The 19,981-nt window shown below is 35.5% G+C and overlaps 1 protein-coding gene across 1 annotated transcript in view; it reads right to left on the bottom strand.

Moving 5' to 3' along the window:
* The window catches only part of LOC144893701 (uncharacterized), a 36,882-nt gene extending 17,148 nt beyond the window's left edge, over positions 1 to 19,734 (bottom strand). The window contains exons 1-2 of the mRNA XM_078785065.1: positions 19,448 to 19,734; positions 18,143 to 19,269 (exon numbers count right to left, since the gene is read on the bottom strand). Coding sequence (XP_078641191.1) covers positions 18,143 to 19,269; positions 19,448 to 19,564 — 1,244 coding nt within the window. The 5' untranslated portion in view covers positions 19,565 to 19,734. The remainder of the gene's footprint in view (positions 1 to 18,142; positions 19,270 to 19,447) is intronic.
* Between the last annotated feature and the right edge of the window lie 247 nt (positions 19,735 to 19,981).

The raw sequence follows: 19,981 nt of genomic DNA, 5'->3' as shown, positions 1-19,981 counted from the left end.
GCTCTGCTCACCAAACTCTCCTCCTATGGTATCCGTGGAAATCTCCACTCATGGCTTGCGGACTTCCTCTCTGGTCGTAGGAAACGTGTGGCCATGGATGGATTTCGCTCATCTCCCCTTCCTGTTCTGGCTGGAGTTCCCCAAGGTAGTGTTAATAATAATAATAATAATACATTTATTTTATATAGCGCTTTTCAAGAAGCCCAAAGGCGCTTTGACAGAGTACAAAAAACAAGTGCAAAAAGACAAAAATCAATAGGTAAATAATTAAAGCAAAAGGAAGGAGAAGGAGAAGAGATAGTCAGGGGTTAAATGCTGTGGGTGAAATGTTGAATGCAGTGTTGAACAGGTGGGTCTTGAGTGATGTTTTGAATGTGGTGAGTGAGGAGGAGTCTCTGATGGTGTGAGGTAGTGAGTTCCAGAGGGTGGGAGCAGCGATGGAGAAGGCCCTGTCCCCCCAGGATCTGAATTTGGTCTGGATGGGGGGGGGGGTCAGGAGGTTGGTACCAGCAGAGCGGAGGTTGCGGGTGGGAGTGTGTCTGGAGAGGAGGTCAGTCAGGTAGGATGGGGCCAGGTTATGGAGGGCTTTGTAGGTCAAGAGGAGGATTTTGTACTGGATTCTCTGGGGGATGGGGAGCCAGTGAAGCTTATAAAGGACGGGGGTGATGTGGTCACGGGTCCGGGAATGGGTGAGTAGACGGGCAGCGGAGTTCTGAATGTATTGGAGTTTATTGGTGATTATTCAGGGTGAACCATAGAGGAGGCTGTTGCAGTAGTCCAGACGGGAAGTGATGAAGGCGTGGATGAGGGTTTCTGCAGCTGTGGAGGAGAGGGATGGATGGAGACGGGCGATGTTTTTCAGGTGAAAGTAGGCTGTCTTTGTGATCTGTTTAGTGTATTTGTCGGAGGAGAGGGTTTGGTCAAAGATGATGCCAAGTTCCGGATGTGAGGGGAGGTGGATACTGGGAAACCGTCGATGTTGAGGGCAAAGTTATGGGTGGATTTGGTGAGCGTTTTTGGGCCAATGATGATTATTTCAGATTTATCATAGTTAAGTTTGAGGAAGTTGATTTGAAGCCAGGATTTTATTTCAGTGATGCAGTTTGTCAGGATAGAGTGGGTGGCGGTGGAGATGGACTTGGTGGAGATGAAAAGCTGGATGTCATCGGCGAAGCAGTGGAATTGGAGACCATGACGGCGGATTAAGTGACCAAGGGGGGACAGGTACAGGATGAAGAGGAGGGGGCCAAGAACGGAACCTTGGGGGACACCTTGGGGGAGGGGAGCAGTGGGGGATTTGCCTTTATTGATCGAGATGAACTGGCGTCTGTCAGAGAGGTATGATTTGATCCAAGAGAGGGCAGTGCCGGTAATGTTAAAGGTGGTTTCAAGTCGGGTGAGGAGGATGGTGTGATTGATGGTGTCAAAGGCGGCGCTGATGTCGAGGAGGATGAGAATGTTGAGGTTGCCGGCGTCAGAGGAGAGGAGAAGGTCGTTGGTGATTTTGAGGAGAGCAGTTTCAGTACTGTGGTTTGAGCGGAATCCGGATTGGAATGTTTCATTCAGGTTATTGGCAGAGAGGTGATGTTTGAGTTGAGGGGCTACAGCATGTTCCAAAACTTTTGACAGAAAGGGTAGGTTGGAGATGGGTCTGAAGTTGTTTAGGGTGTTAGGGTTTAGTCCAGGTTTTTTCAGAATGGGGGTAACAGCAGCAATTTTGAGGGATGGTGGGACGATGCCTGTAGACAGGGAGGAGTTTATTGTTGCAGTGATAAGTGGAGAGAGAGCAGGAAGGGAGGCTTTGACAAAGCTGGAGGGGATGGGGTCAAGGGTGCAGGTTGCAGTTTTCATTCCTATGAGGAGTTCAGAGAGGACAGTAGGGGAGACTGGGGAGAACTGAGATAGGGGTTGGCAGGATAAGGGGGGGCAGGTGGTTTGAGGGGGAGCGGGTGCGGTGGTGGTTAAGCTGTTGTAGATGTTGTCAATTTTGCTTTGGAAGAATGAAAGGAAGGAGATGTCGTTTTCTACTGTGAATGACTGGGTGGTGGTGTTCAGGGGGCTGAGGAGTGTGTTTATTGTAGAGAAGAGTGCTTTTGGGTTTCCAGAGCCAGATTGGATAATTTTGAGCGTAGTATGCGGAGCGGGCGTGGGAGAGGTCATCTTTGTAGTGCTGAGGTGGTCCTTGTAGGCTTGGGAGTGAATTGTGAGACCCGTTTTATTGCGGAGACTTTCAAGTTGGCGAGCTGCGGACCTGTGTTCTGGGCCCTGTGCTATTTCTGGTCTTCATCAATGATCTCTCTGACTCTCTTGAAAATCCTCTCTATCTCTTTGCTGATGACTCCACTCTCTGCCGCTCCATTCCTCATCCCTCAGATCGGCAGTCTGCAGCCTCCTCACTCTCTGCAGACCTGGACAAAATCACAGACTGGGCAAACAAGTGGAACATGTCTTTCAATCCTGACAAATCTCACACTCTTACGATGTCTCTCCGAAAAGACCGACTGGACAACCCTCCCATCCACTTTCTGAATAATCCTCTCCAAGAAGTCCTGTCACTCAAGCTTTTGGGTCTCACTATCTGCCATGATCTTTCCTGGGAAAACCACATTCCCAAGCTGGCCTCCAAAGCCAGTCGCCGACTGGGCATCCTCCATCGTGCGAAGTCCTTCCTTGGCATACCTGAGCTCCTCACCAAATACAAGGCTTTCATCCGCAGCTCAATGGAGTACTGCTATCCCCTCTGGGCTGGTGCTCCTGCTTCACACCTAGCTCGTCTTCACTCTGTTGAAACCAAAGCGTTCAGAATCATTGGAATCTCCCGCGATGACGCTATCTCCGAAGGCCTTTCACTTACTCACCGCAGGCAGGTTGGTGGTCTTTCCGTCTTCTACCGACTCCTCTCCGGCCTTGCTCCCCAGCTCTCTCTGGGCTCTGTCCCCCAAATATTCCTACAGGTCGCACAAGATCTGCCTGCAACCCTCTTATGGTTAAACTGCCAAAATCAAGACTCTCTGCTCACCTTCACTCCTTCATTCCTCTTTTCTCCCGCCTCTGGAACAAACTCCCTCACTCTCTTCAATCCCACTTCTCCCTCCAGGTCTTTAAAACGGCTGTTCACCACCATCTCTTATCTTCCCCAATCCAAAACCTTGATCTTTTCTACCCCGCTAATTTCACCCCAGTAGTGTAATAATGTTGCTTCTGGGACACCTCCGTTTAACATGGGAAATCCCTATCTAATGTCATTTACCCCCTTGTCTTTTTCAAAAATCATAAACACCTCTATTTCTCCCACCCTCATCTTTATGAACCTTTTGTCTGTAGTACCTATCCTTAATGTTGTTCATTAGACCACTCAAACACTACAAATATTTGTTTTCTCTTATAGACCTATCATCCTTCTTCTACATATCATCTGGCAGATTAATCTTTGACCCATTCACTTCCATATTGCCCCTAAACACCTATATTTCTCTCACCCTGTTCTTTACGAACCTTCTAACCTTTTGACATGTTATCCTTATTCATTAGACCACTTAAACACCTGTGATCCTTCTGACCTTATGAACCTTTTAACCTTTTACTCTTAATATCATCTGGTGAATATAACCCACTCAAACAACGACCCTACAAATATTTGTTTATGCGTGGGAAATAATTTAATTCTCTTGCCACTCTCTTCACCATCTAATATATTAACATAAAATATGTTTGAGTTTGGTTCTTTATTAAGATATTTTAACTGAGCTAAGATAAAATGGTAAACCTCCCTCAATGTTCTTGTTTGAGCGCCTCCAGTGCCACATACCATTTTAAAATTAAAGTATATATTTTCCTGACAACCATCAAAGTTTTCCGTCCACTCAAAAATATTTCCATCTTTTTTACCCAATTCACCGGTATTTAAATTAATTCTCTTATTTGTTTTGTGAATTTTTTTACCAGTTGCCTTTTCAATTATACCTATTTGATATTTTTCACATTCATTATGTTTTCCATTTATATACCAAGGTTGATTACACCTCCACTCTTTAGTCTGGTTGATACTTGGTTCTATCATTTATATAATAGTAAAAAAGGCGGCGGTAGCCCGTTAAAATCCCCAACCCCCCCCCCCCCTTTTTAACTTATCACTTATATATATCTTATCACTTATATATATCTTATCACTTATGTATATCTTATTACTTATATATATCTTATCACTTATATATATATCTTATCACTTATATACTTATATAACCATAAGGGAGACTATCAATTCCATTTTCTAAAATAAACCTCTTATCATCAAAAGCCCCCAATGCTTTCTTATTTATCTCTTCTGAATATAATTGATGTTTATAACTTCTTATTCCATTAATCTTTCTAAACTCTTCTTTCTTTGTTGTTAAACAGTTATAATAATCCTTAAAGTTTATTGTTTCTTTAATAACATTTTTCTTTACACCTTTTAACTTCTTATCAGTCTTTTCAACGTTATTCACAATGTATTTATAAGCATAAGCCTTTGACCTCAATCCCACAAATTCACTCATAACATTTCCTCCTAATTCATCCTTGAACTTTCCAATCACCTTTTTATTTTTAGAAGAGAACAACTCACTCTCTGGACTGTAATTACTCGTGTCATAGATATTAATGTCTCTTTTCATGTCTGAATAAACATCGTTGGTATTAATTTTCAAAATAAAACTATCTGTATCCATATAAAGTAGATTAACATCATTTTGATATTTCTTCCTCAAGTTATTATAAAAGTAATCATACATTAATGACTTTGATAAATCAAGAATTGTTGTTCCAATATAAATAGGTTTGTTCATTTCAATACTCTCTTTAATCAAATGGATCGCACAAAAGTTCTCAGTAAAGACCTCAGCTCGAGTAAAACTCGGTCTATTAATTAATTTTGATGCTTGTTCCCAAGATGTTGATAGTCTGATATTTTGTCTTTTCCTCACATTCTCCATAGTCTTACCAAAGACCGCATTATTCATCAATTTATAAAAGTCTTTCTCAAAATCTGTTTTTGACTCTGTTCTTCTTTGTGTATTAAAATCAATGTACCCCTTTAACCAATGACTTTGATTGAACTTTAGAACCCTATGGATCTTCTCTACTCTTAGACCTTTTGATAAATATTGTCGCAAATTTCTTTGGTGTAGAACATAATTTTTCTTGTTATATAATGTAGTAAGTAATTTTTCTGTTGATTCACCTATATCAAACGATCGTTGATAATCACTCAACCATTCTTTCTTTGGACTTTCTTTCTCACAAGCAAATGGGAGATCTTTGTGTAGGTTATGGAGTTCCTCTGGATATTTTAAATCAATTTCAAAATAATAACCAACTTTTTCTTCATCCAATTCTTTTTGTGTAGAGATACATACATCTTGTAAAACGTTTTTGTAGTCTTTTTCCTTTACCCATCTAAGTTTTCCATAAGGAAGAGCCTGAGACATTGCCCAGCCATACAGGTTGTTCGCGTCATAGTACATCAAGTAAGAACTCTCTTTCGTTGGATCATAATTTGGAAGATATTTGTTATTTGCTTTTGCGTATCTACTCGAGCAGACTTGTGAAATTCCACCTCTTTTTGCCTTTTCAATCATCAAAAGCATATCAACATCGGTTATCAAATCCAAATCTTGTTTTGTCATTTTCAACATCGCACTCCAGGCCAATCCAGGTGCTGTGTAGTAGTGAGCAGGATCCAATCCATATCCAGTGCGACAAACAGATCTAAAGGCTTCAAATACATCGGCCAATAAAAGCACATCAGTTTTGAGATACAAATCGTGATACTCGCCAAGATTCTTGATGTTATATTTTTCCCAAACATTTTGTGCGTGTACATAATCTTTATCAGATATATGACTATTATTTAATTTGTTATAGAAATTTTCTTTTGAAGGAAGTTGTGTTTCATTGAATCTCTCAAATGAGTCCATATAGTCATAGGGGTAAATTCCCTTTTGTGTTAGAAAATCTTTATCTAAAAAATACTCTGAAAGACATGGAAACTCTTTTAGATTTTGAACCAAGTTAACCAATGGACTTGCCATGAATTTAAATGTATCAAGAAATCTGATATGAGTAATAGGAGATGTGTGAATTGTTTTTGTGAATGAAATGTATTTCTGATCCGTGTTTGGAATTGCTGAGATACTTCCAGAAGTCTTTGAGAGTTCCTTGATAAATAGATGTGTATCATAATGAGCGTTGTTATGAAGAAAGACAGGAATGAAAGAGGGGAGTTGATAATTAATATTACAACTTTGATGAGCCGGACCTCTATATTTACCAGTGAGATGACAATGGTCTCTAACCTTTAGACCTTTACCAATTTTCTCCTCACAAATATGACAGACATTGTTTTTTATAAATTCCCTTTTTTCTTTACTTGTTAAGGACATTGGTTTATTGGTTTCTCTCATTATCTTGGTTAATCGAACACAGTCTTTTTCTAGTCGTTTCACAAACTCCTCTGGGGTATTTGAGCCTCTATACATCTCTAACTTGTTATATTTATCACCAACGGATGATTTGATATAATAACAAAAACCACAAGGAGTATGTTTTTGATATTTATTTGTGTATGATTCTTTTGGATCTTGAGAAGCAGTATCAATTTTTTCTAAAATACTTTCAAAATCAGCATATATAACAAATGGATGTTTGATCTTTTTATTTTCATCTTTGAATGTGATCTTTGAGCCTTCTTTAGGCATATTGATTACCGTTGATTTATGTTCGCCACAATAATTTGAATGTTTATCTAATCTTTCTTGTGAATTGAAGAAGTTAAGACAACGCAAACAAATATATATTTTATTTGTTCTCTTACAGACTTGTGGTTTTATTAATTTAGCAATATCTTTGATGTATGTATAATGTGAATTTTCGTCTGAATTAAAATATAGAAGATTAATATGAGTTTGTTTACAATTGTCAGAAAGCTTTAAAACCTGAATGTTGTTTGTTTCTGTTAGACCATAAACATTAACTGATAAATTATTCATCTTTTCAAATTTAGGAATATCATTTAAAGTCATCGGAAACTTTAGATCTTTCGTATTTAATGTATTCTCATATTTTTTATAATGAGATACTCTTTCATCATGAAAATGTGGAGGATGTAAGTGTGCTAAAATAGACCAGAGAAAACATTTATTGTCTTTATTTTTGATATTGATAACTGCTTTTCTATTTTTGATAACACTGGGTAAATCAATGTAAGAAGAAGCTTTTAGAGGATCTGATTTAAGAATATGAATATCTATGTAAATAATTTTTCCTATATTGAATCCACTTCCTACGATTGAATTATCCACATCTTGCTCTTGTTTAATAAGTTCATCATAGACTCCTGATGTTTTAAAATCTTGATATGAAGATATAAAGTGTGGCTCAGTTCTCATGTATGGTGCATCTATAACTCCTTCATCCTTTGTCATTTCTAATTTTACTCCCATATAAAATTTAAGTGGTTTCATTTCCTTTAGTGTTTTTTCAATCAACGTTTGAACAGCAGGTTTAACTATTTCTACAGCATCAACTATAGACTCTGGTTCAGGAGGTTTGAAGTTAAAGACTCTTATTTTAATATGTCCTTTGAATGCTCCATCAGAGTTTTTAGTTGTGATAAAATTTGATAAATGTAGATTTGTTTTAAGATGTATTTTGAAGCCTTTCTTGAGGATATTTTTATTACATGTAGAACAGTGTTTTGTTTCAGGTGGAAGAGGGGAAAGTTTGTTTAAAATGTTGTATGTATGTTTTGCGGTGAGAATATGTTGTTTATAATATTTTACTTCCTTCTCGCAAGTATCACAATAAACCATATTTATAGCGTGAGAAAACGTGGTGTTTTATATATATCACTGTGCTTAAAATAAAACACTTTTGAGCTTTACAGCTCCGTTTTATATATATCACTGTGCTTAAACAAAAACACTTTTTCACTCAGAATCATCTAAGTCATAACTATCACATGAATACTCAGAATCATACTCAGAGTCATCAATAAAGCTACTCTCATAACTATCATTTGAGCACAAACTATTAGTATCATAACTATCATCTGTGTTCAATGAAATACTATCATCACCATCAGCCAAGTTCAATGAAATACTATCATCACTATCGTCCGAGTTCAATGAAATAGTAAAATCTTCACTGCTGTATTGACTCATATTTAATTAGCAAGAAAAATATTCCCATCAATATCTATATACTTTCTTTCATTAACAGATTCAATCTCTACAATTTTTATATCAAAAGTTATCTTTAAATAATCTCTAACTATCATAGAACGAAATGACATTTCACCAGAAATATTAACATCATTTATTTTACTTAGATCTACACCCTTTGGATTATTAAAGAAAATACAAATGTCTCCTCTAGAATTATTAATGGTCTTATCATTCTTTTTCAAAGTATCGTGGTCAATCACTTTTTCAAGCTTTGAATAAATTGCCAGGAGTAGAGGAGAAACTTTTGTTAGATTTACTTTAATGGATGTCTTTCCAGGTATAGTTAGAGCTCTTCCTTTAAATGAAATAGAGGGGCTCATGTTATTTTCCATAACTGGTTTTACCCAAAAATTTCCATATTTATCTTTGTTCAATTTAACATCTTTGACATATTTTTCTATATCTTCCACCGAAGTAGAGATTGATTGAAATTTGTCTTTTGTGCTTTGAAACATTGTATTTATTAATGAATAAACTTGCGTTTAGTTTAAGTAAAAATTTACCACATAAATATGATAAGTTCTGAAGGATATTTAGAATTTCCAGACTCTCCATATGATAAATTAGAGAATTGTCCGGCTTGTGATAGAGTGGGGCTTAATGATGAGGATTCATATAAACAATGTTTATTCTGTGATTATATTCTAATTAATGATAATAAGAAATATAAAAAAACATATAACTCTTTTAAATTAGAACCAAAAATGAATTACTTTACAAGATTAATAAGAGAGATGAATGTTAAGCATTATGGTGATAATACACCATTTCTTACAAGGAAAGAGACTCTTTGTATTGAGGAAATGTATAAGGGTTTAATGATATTTATTATTCAAAATAATTTTAATGGAAATGTTAATACAAGATACTACATAAATAAAATAATGAATTATTTTGAAATTAAACCAGAACTCAGGATAAAATATAGAGTTTCTAAAATAGCTCAAAAAAAGTTGGATGACTTGTTTTCCAAATATATAAATGAATGATTTTTTACCCGTTTGGGAAAATAAGATAAAATTTAATAACCATAAAAACATTCCAAATTCATTGAGATGTCTAATAGTTGGTTCAAGCGGATGTGGGAAAACCTGTTTACTTTTAAAGATGCTCCTTGGTCCTAATTTTTTAGATTATGATAATTTAATAATTTTTACAAAGTCAAGTTTTCAACCCGAGTATCAACTACTCTCACAGGGTTTTAATGCAGGTCTTAAAAAGGAAGACATTATCGGTTTATTTAAACTTCAAAACAAACTGAATGATTATAATATTGAAGATATAATACAATTATTTTGTGATACACAGAAATCAAAATCGAAACCCATAACTTGTATTCTCAGTGATAATACGGATGATATACCTTCACCTCAAGATTTAGATAAATCAAAAAAGAACCTCGTCATCTTTGATGATTGTGTTAATGAGAGAAACCAAACAGTAATGGATAGCTACTATACAAGAGGGAGACATTCTTCTTGTAATTGTATATATCTTAGTCAATCATATTTTCAACTCCCTCGACGCTCAATAAGAAACAATGCCAATACTTTTATTTTATTTAAGTTAAATTCAATAGATGTAAATAATTTTTGGAGAGATAATTGCTCTACGTTATGTAGTAAAAAAGAATTTGAAAATTATATGAAACACACGATTGGAAAATATAAATATATTGTTGTGAAACAAGATGAGATACTAAATGATATTTTTCAATAAATAAATACAGAAAATGAATACTGAAGAAAGAGAAAGAAAGTTTAAGGAACATCAACAATTAGTTTCAAAAGTTGTTAAACAACAGGAAGAGATAAAGAAGAAACGGAGACAGAAACTAACTGGTGAAGAAGCCTTTGAAAGAAAACAAGAGAAATTCTTTAAACCACTTTTGAAAACTCAACACTCACCTACAGTACCCACGGTAGAATTTACTCCGAAAAAACTTCAAATGCTCAAAGATTTTAGTCAGATAACAAAACAAGAACTTGGTGAATTAGAATATGATGACGAGGGATTATTTCGGAAACTTGAGGAGGTAAATCAACCCCCTAATTATGTTGTGGAAGCTCTTCAAAACAATGAATATTCGGCGGGTTCAAAAACCAGAGCAGGTCTCATTCCAACAGAAGAACCAGCAGTGTTTCATCTTGTGGAAGAAAAGGTATTGATATTTAATGATGAATTGATGTTCTTGAGTTCTACTCAACCAAATGTTAAATTAACTCCAAGATTAATGTTTCTTCTAACAAACCCCGGATTCAGCGGTTCAAAATATTTTGAGGAACCACTTGATATGGAAAGAGAGGAAGATAGGGTATATATTGAGTTGCTAAATGCACTTGATTATGGAGTTTCTGTTGCTGGTAAAAGTAAGAAGAATGAGAAGGAGAAACATATTATTGATGCTTTAAGTAAGCTTGGTTCGGGTGTTAGTTTTCTTCCAAATGACCCATCACAATTAGTTAATAGGCTATTATTGTTGTTAGGTAGTAAGAAGGCTGGAAACAACAATTGTTTTAATGAATCCTCAGCCATTTTAGATCAGTTGATGAACATGAAAATAATTAATAAATGTCAATACAAAGATATTTTATTAGATATTAAATAAGATGAGAAGCACAATTCTTAGTTTTAATTTCACAACGAGCGATTACACAGCTTCATTCCCTTACCCACTACAACTTGACCCCCTTACCTCAAATGAGGCATCTTTGTTGTCGATGGAAACTTACAATACCCTTTTTAATATCACAGAGAAAAACAACAAGTTTAGTTATAATCCAGGAAGTGGATATAAAACTATAACCGTTTCACCTGGAGCTTACGAGATTTCTCAAATATCTTCAGAAGTCTCTCGCCTTATGAAAGAAAAAGGTGATGAACCAAAAAATATTGTAATAGATATTCAAAAACACACTTCAAAATCAACTATTAAACTTAAAAATAATTATAAAGTTGATTTCACGATTGAAAATTCGTTTAGAGAGCTATTGGGTTTCTCTTCAAAAAAGATTGAAAATAACGGGACGTTTTACAGTGATAATGTTATCCAAATATCCTCCGGTATAAATTCAGTATTAATTCATTGTGATTTGATTGATGGTGCTTATAACGATGGAATAAGAACAAATACAATATTTTCATTCAGTGCATACTCAACCCCGATTGGTTATAAATTTAATATGGAACCAAAAAATCTTGTCTATTTACCTGTGTCAGGAAAAACCATATACAGAGTAAATTTTAGGATAACCGACCAAGATAATCGTATGATATCCTTTAATGATGAAATTATATCCATCAGAATTCACCTACGTGAAGTTTTTCAATAAATAAATAATGGTTATTGTGAGAAAACACGAGTTGGGAAAATATAAAATAATTACAGGGGAGGGCATGTTCCTTTCACCAGACTATACAAGGTATGTGGGTAGAGGATACTATAAACCTAAGAGACAACGAGGTGTAGGTCATCAATTTCGAAATAAAGGAGATGGGATAATTGATACTCTAATGGGTATTGGTTCAACCATCCTTAAACATAAAGACCTAATTGGTTCAACTGCTTCTGCCGTGGGCTCCGTTGCGGGTGCTATAAAGAGTATAAAAGATGCTCAAAAGGAGTCTCATAAATTACAAGCAATCAAAGAAATAAAAAAAGGTAAAACTCAACTATCTTCACAAGAACGACAAAAAATCATTAAAATACTTGGGTCAGGGTTTCAACAATTTTAATGCTATATAAATACAAGTATGGAAGCGATTGATAGTATCTATGATTTGGATGATACGATTATCATTTCAAACTCCACTAAAAAGGAAGACTATTTTAAGGTAAATGCTATAACAGGAACAGACTGGAATTCAAACGGAACAAAAAGTTTTGAAATAAATAATCAACAAACTTACTTGAATATAGCTGATAGTTTCTTGCTGTGTAAATTTAAATTCACTAAGGCTGCGAATAATACTAATGCTACACTCGTAAATGATTTCTTCTGGAAAATGTTTGACAGTGTCCGCCTGTATATTGGAACACAAGAGGTTGAAGCGGTTGATTATGTCTCTGCTACATCTGAAATGATGAAATTTACACTATATTCGTTTAGTGATAGAATGGGTAAGGGAGCTGTTGAGGGTTTTATTCCTGATATGTCAACGGGTACAAACGCAGACCCTGGTTATAGTCAAAGGAAGTCAATGTATAATGATGACGCAAAAGCTGAGAATAGTTTTACCGTAGCAGTACCTCTGAAAGGTATATTTGGATTTTGTGATTATGATAAAGTTTTGTATGGGCTTAAAATTAGATTTCAACTACAAAGGAATGATAATGTAAATAGATTGCTTTTTGGGGATGAAAATGCTTTTGGAGAAAATAATAAATTTGTTATTAATGATTTGTGTTGGTATATCAGTGAATATACTCCTAATCTTAAAACGGAAGAGATGTTAAATAGAAGACTTAACTCAAAGAAACCGCTAAATGTATCATACCTTAAAAGAAGATGTCAACACGTTAAACTGGAACACACTACCTACACTTGGAATTTAGGTGTTCTTCAAGGAAAGCCACGATACCTCTGGCTCATTTTTAAAAAACCAGATGGAGAGGACGGTACTAATAAGAATAATGCCCTGAGTGATAATGCAAAGGTGAAACAACTTCGGGTTTCTCTTGATGGCACATTTTATCCGCGAGATAGATTGGAAATTGATTGGGGAAAAAATGATTATGCGGAAGCCTACAAGTCCTACCAAAAGGTGTGTGAAAGTAATGGTAATAATGATCCTATTTTGGATATGGTTGCGTTTCAAAAACTTTATACAATCTACGCAATTGACCTGAGTTCTCAAAAGGAAACTATAAAGTCTAATCGAGTGGATACTTCTCTATACATTGAAAGAGGGGAGAGTGAAGAGGTTAATGCATATTGTTTGCTTTTGGAGGAAACAGAATTACAGATTAATACAGATAATGGTGTTATGATTAATATCACATAGGTTTTTTCTCATAAATAAATGGTTGGGGTATATGTTAATCAAATCAATCTTAATAAATTAACATCTTGTATTCAAAATCAAAAGCCTTGTATTATTAATGTTAATACAATTCAAAGAAAAGGAGCTGTAAGAATTGATGTTTTACTCACACACACACAAGTAAAAACACTAAATGATGTTGGATCACTTAAAATTAAAATGACGAAACCTATGTTAAAGAAATATTCAATAGACGAGTCAAGAGGAGGATTTCTCCCGTTTCTAATTCCTTTATTTGCTGGTTTAAGTGCGGCGGGAGCATTGACTGGTGGTATTTCAGCAGCGGTAAAAACTGCTAACGAAAGGAAGGCACAACTAAAAGCTCAAAAAGAATTGGAAAGACATAACAAGGAGTTGGAGAAACAAATTAGTGGAAGTGGTGTAATTGTAGATTTTGCTCAAAAACTTGAAAGTCTACCTGATAAAGCTAGATTGTTGGTTGGAGATATGCTTTCCTCTATCGCTCAAGCGGGTGTTAAACTAACTAAACAGGGTAATGGATTGTATCTTTCTCATAAATAAATGGATAAATGGTTTAAACAATTTGGAAAGAATACAACGTCAAATATAGAACTAGCTAAGTATTGTAAAACACTAAAAATTGATAATGTGGTTATTTGTATGAGAGATGAATTAACACATATAAATAAGAATACAAAGAATATTATTATGAATTTAGACACACAGAATGGTTCTCATTGGGTTTGTATTCATAATAGTCAGGATAAATATTATTTTGATAGTTATGGTATGCCACCACCTGTTGAAGTAATACAATTCTTACAGAATGGTGTTTATCAAACATTCCAAGTTCAAGAAATTAATTCTAAATGTTGTGGCCAATTATGTTTATATGTATTATTTCAACTCAACAATAATGAAAATTTTTATGATATCATTTTTTATCTAATATAAATGACCTATGTTGGAAAAGATGGTTCTATCTTTGGAAAATCCTCTCAGGATATTGATTTATCAAATTATTATACAAAGGCACAGGCTGAACGACAAAAATATAGTGTAAGTAAAAATATTAATATGAAGAATACTTATAAATTAATCAATTATCCAAACCCTACAGATGCGAATGACTTGATTAGATTCAGTGATTTATCACAATATATATCTTTAAAGAAAACAGCACGTTTTGTGAAACAAGTAAAATTTACAACCACAACACCTGGTTATACTGACCATACACCTTTCCTCATTGAATTTAACTACCTGCTTACAATTAAATTTTATAAAGAAGGACATTTAGTTAATATGCGAATTAATAAATGGGGGTATGATATGCCTGATTTAGGGTATAATTGGTCTTTTTCAATAAACATAGAAGACCTACATGATTTAAATCAGTCTCGTAAAGAAGAATATTATCCACTTGGTGAAGATAAGGATTTATGTGGAAGTACAATTAGTAAACAACAAATACGTGATTTTAAGAAAATAAAAATATATGATAGTATAGCGATGGTTCGCATGACAAAGAAGGAAGGTAATGAGATAAGGATAGAAAGCCGAGGAATACAAACCGATTTGGTAGTGGGAAGATGGGGTGGTATTACCTGTCATAATATTAATCTCACATATATTTCTGATACATAAATGGCAGGAAGAAGACTACAAGAGAATTATAATTTTTGTATTCAAGGATACCTACAAGAAAAGGGTGCTCGGTATTACATACCTTATGATTTGGAGCATATACATGGGAATTTTGTCATAAAAAACTGGCCTTATACTGATATTGTTAAACCCACAAATAGAGACTTGTTTAAAATATTAAATAAAAATGAACTTCTCAAAGTTATGAAATATAAAACTCTTTTAGAAATCGTCAACAAATCTTATTGGTATCCTATTATGAGAAAAATAATTATAGATACAAGAATATCTCAAAATCCAGATGAGTATATGTATAATATTCTTTGGGGTTCAAACTCAAGGGTAGCAAGGGATGAGGAAGGAGTTGAAGAAGAGAAGGAGGAAAGAGAGAAAAAGGAGAAGGAGGAAAGGGAGAGGGAGGAGAAGGAGGAGAGGGAGAAAAAGGAGGAGAAGGAGGAGAGGGAGAAAAAGGAGAAGGAGGAAAGGGAGAAAAGGGAGAAGGAGGAAAGGGAGAAAAGGGAGAAAAAGGAGAAGGAGGAGAGGGAGAAAATGGAGGAGGAGGAGAGGGAGCAAAGAGAGAGGGAGGAAAAATATAAAAAGATGGAAATCACTGAGATTCATAAAAGATTGAGTGTATTAAAGCAAATAAATCAATCTCAACGCACCGAAGAGGAAATTAAAGAATTAACAACTCTTATGAAGATAATGGTTTCAAAAATAAGAACGTCAATGTCTTCAATTTCAGGGAGGAGATTTAAACGAGAAAGTGGTGAAGAAGAAGAAGAAGAAGAAGGAAAAGATTATGTGATTGATGATGTTGGTGTCATTGACTTTAGTTAGTTTTTATTTGTAAATAAATGGAGGAGAGAGTGAAGGCATTCCTTAGGATTCTTTATGTTTTAAAAATAAAGATTGAAATGTATATGTTGAAAACCAAAAAGGTTTTGATACTCTGTCGGAATTTTTCTGATAAATAAATATGAGTTATTGTCTCAAATGTAAAAAGAAAACTAAATCTAAAAATATCTCTTATGTTAAAGCTAAAAATAATAGAGTTTATCAAAAAGGAATATGTCAAGTATGTGGCTCTAAAAAGTGCCAATTCATCTCTCCTAAAAGAGGAGGAGACATACAAAAGTTTCTGTCAGGAAGTAAATTTACAACAACTGGAATTCCAGGGGAATTACACCTTCCAGGGTATTCTTTCTGTGGTCCAGGAACAAACTTGGATAAAAGATTAGATGAGGCTGACAATCCTAAACCTTGGTCTAAACCTACAAATAGGGTTGACGAAGTGTGTATGAAGCATGATATTGCTTATGGGAAAACCACTACGTTGACTGAAAAACATAAAGCCGACAGCGAAATGTTGTATAATTTGTCTTTGATACAAAATCCAACGTTGAGAGAGAAAGTTGATAGGTTTATTGTGAGAAATTTGATAAATGCTAAATTGAAACTTGGTCTTGGTTATTCCTCAAAAAACTATTAGGCTCTAATGATGTCATCAAGACTGAGGAGCTTTTGGCTGAAGAATTACACAAACCTATAATCACAAAGTTTAAAAGAAGGAAGGTTTATTCTAAATACACCGACCACATATGGTCCGCTGATTTAATTGAATTGAATAATGACAGGGGATACAGGTATGCTTTAACCGTTATTGATTTGAGGAGTAGATTTGCCTGGGTTGTCCCTTTAAAAAATAAAAGGGGTGATACTTTAATGTTAGCCTTTAAGCTAATATTTGATCGGGATAAAAGGAAACCAAAGAAGTTATGGACTGATGAGGGAACAGAGTTCTATAACAAAATATTCATGAAATTTCTTAAGGGGAAGGGTATTAAATTATACAGCACCTTTAATGAAGGAAAAGCAGTTGTTATTGAGCGTTTTAATCGTACTTTGAAAGAGAGACTATATAAAAAATTCACACAACTCGGTTCTCAAAAATGGGTGTATTTAATTCAGGATATTGTAGATGATTACAACAATGCAGTTCATTCATCAACAAAATCAAAACCATCAGAAACATTTACAAAATTAGAATATGAAAAGGAGATTAATTTGAGAAAGCCCAAGTTTAAAGTTGGTGATATTGTAAGAATATACAAATGGAAAAGTCATTTTGAGAAAGGTTATACACAAAAATGGACTCGTGAATTATTTAAAATCATTGATGTAATGGATACAGTCCCTTGGACCTACAAATTATATGATTTAAATGGAGAAGAAATCTTGGGTTCATTTTACTCACAAGAATTACAAAAAACACAAGTAAGCAGGTAATACCCTTGAAAATAAGAAATAAATAAATAAAATGTAATGGGGATACGTTTTTAAATCTGTGAACCCCAAACACAGAATCCCACAACTTTTTAGTTGGGGCTTAACTTTTGTGTGTGTATAATGGGGATACGTTTTTAAATCTGTGAACCCCAAACACAGAATCCCACAACTTTTTAGTTGGGGCTTAACTTTTGTGTGTGTATAATGGGGATACGTTTTTAAATCTGTGAACCCCAAACACAGAATCCCACAACTTTTTAGTTGGGGCTTAACTTTTGTGTGTGTATAATGGGGATACGTTTTTAAATCTGTGAACCCCAAACACAGAATCCCACAACTTTTTAGTTGGGGCTTAACTTTTGTGTGTGTATAATGGGGATACGTTTTTAAATCTGTGAACCCCAAACACAGAATCCCACAACTTTTTAGTTGGGGCTTAACTTTTGTGTGTGTGTGTATGTGCGAGTGAGTCATAATAATATACAAACCCTAACCCAACCCAAGCCCTAACCCAACCCCATCCCTAACCCAAACCCATCCCTAACCCAACCCATCCCTAACCCAACCCCATCCCTAACCCAACCCCATCCCTAACCCAACCCCATCCCTAACCCAACCCCATCCCTAACCCAACCCCATCCCTAACCCAACCCCAACCCTAACCCAACCCCATCCCTAACCCAACCCCATCCCTAACCCAACCCATCCCTAACCCTCACATTCAAAATCCCAACCCTAACCCAATCCCATCCCTAACCCAACCCCAACCGTAACCCTCACATTCAAAATCCCAACCCTAACCCAACCCATCCCTAACCCAACCCCATCCCTAACCCAACCCCATCCCTAACCCAACCCCAACCCTAACCCTCACATTCAAAATCCCAACCCTAACCCAACCCCATCCCTAACCCTCACATTCAAAATCCCACCCAAACCCTAACATAATCTTTCTTTTCTTCTTTTTTAAATACGTATTTCTTTTTTTTTTTTTCCTCTTCCTCCAATTCTGTCTTTCAAGGCTTTTAAGTTTGAAGAAGTAGAAATGGGAAGAAAGAATTTTCCAGCATTTTCTTCCTCGAACTTTCTTGATATTGCTTAAATCAAGCGTCATTAAATAAAGAACATTGTTCATTGCTTTAGAATCCAAAGAGTCTCCAAGAGGAACCCCACAGGTAGAGTCTCCAAAATAAAACCAACTTTCCAAGTTCCCAAGGTATAACCACATTCCTGTTGAGCCTCCAAGATAGGTATCACATTCCGAGTCATCAAAACAAAACCCCCATTCCGAGTCTCCAAAAATATAACCATCTTTCCAAGTCCCCAAGGTAAAACCACAATTTTCAGAAATATTGGGGGTTTCCGTGATAAGTCTCACATAGTATAACTGCGGACCATCAGGGAAAACTTCCCTTTCCCAATTTTTTAGGGTTTCTATGATGTGTCTCACATAGTATAACTGCGGACCATCAGGGAGAATTCCCATTTCACAATTTTTTAGGGTTTCTATGATGTGTCTCACATAGTATAACTGCGGACCATCAGGGAGAACTCTCCTTGCCCAATTTTTTAGGGTTTCTATGATGTGTCTCACATAGTATAACTGCGGACCATCAGGGAGAACTCTCCTTGCCCAATTTTTTAGGGTTTCTATGATGTGTCTCACATAGTATAACTGCGGACCATCAGGGAGAACTCTCCTTGCCCAATTTTTTAGGGTTTCTATGATGTGTCTCACATAGTATAACTGCGGACCATCAGGGAGAACTCTCCTTTCCCAATTTTCAGAAATTTGTGGGTCTCCAATGTATGACTTGTATTCTGGCTCATCAAGGTAGAACTTGTTCAGTGGGTTTTGTTTTGATAACTCACAACAAGTATCATCATGGTAAAACTCTTTTTCAGGATTTTGTGGATCTCCAAGGTATAACTCTTTGGCTGGGTCATCAAGGTAGAACTCGTTCTGGGGGTCTTGGTTGTTCAAAATGTCTTCAAACAAAAAAATAACTTCATCCCAAGTTGTGTTAAAAGCAGAATTTTCATTTCGTATCTCAGATACAATTTCCTGTGAAAGAAAATAACAATGTATTAATTTAATACAATATTTTTTATTTGTATAAATCAAGCTCTATGAATATTAAAATAAACTTTGTTAACTCTTACACGAGTCTCATCTTAAAAAAAAAAAAAAAAAAAAAAAAAAAAAAAATTAAATAAATAAATAAATAAATAAACAAACTTACCTCCATTGATAAGAGGTTCGAGTCCAGTTCATCAATCTGAAGGTTGAGTTCTACACAGGTAGTAGGACTCCATGGAATAGCAAAGTTATCCCATTCCATTTCGGCATAGTAGTCCATTCTCAAGTGAAGCAGAAAGCGTGTTTGAAAAAGCCTGTGTGGTCGGTGCCTTTTATAAGGACTGGGTGTGTCTTCCTGTGGAAATTCCCTGGGCGTGTCTTAACTGGAAATGATGTGATGGAAATTCCCTGAAAATGATGTAATGTATTACCTGGAAATGATACAATGCTGAAGAGTTTATAAAGTGGGTGGGACTTAGCAAAAGTGGGAGGAGCTTAGCAAAAGTGGGCGGGGCTTAGTAAAAAGTGTGTGGCTTAACAAAAAGTGGGCGGGGCTTAGTAAAAAATGGGCGTGGTTTACCAAAAAGTGGGCGGAGCTTACCAAAAAATGGTATGTGGCACTGGAGGCGCTCAAACAAGAACATTGAGGGAGGTTTACCATTTTATCTTAGCTCAGTTAAAATATCTTAATAAAGAA

The sequence above is a fragment of the Myxine glutinosa genome, chromosome 9, assembly GCF_964187855.1.
Source record: "Myxine glutinosa chromosome 9, kmMyxGlut1.1, whole genome shotgun sequence".
Classification (NCBI taxonomy): domain Eukaryota; kingdom Metazoa; phylum Chordata; class Myxini; order Myxiniformes; family Myxinidae; genus Myxine; species Myxine glutinosa.
This window is presented reverse-complemented; position numbering and strand designations above follow the sequence as displayed.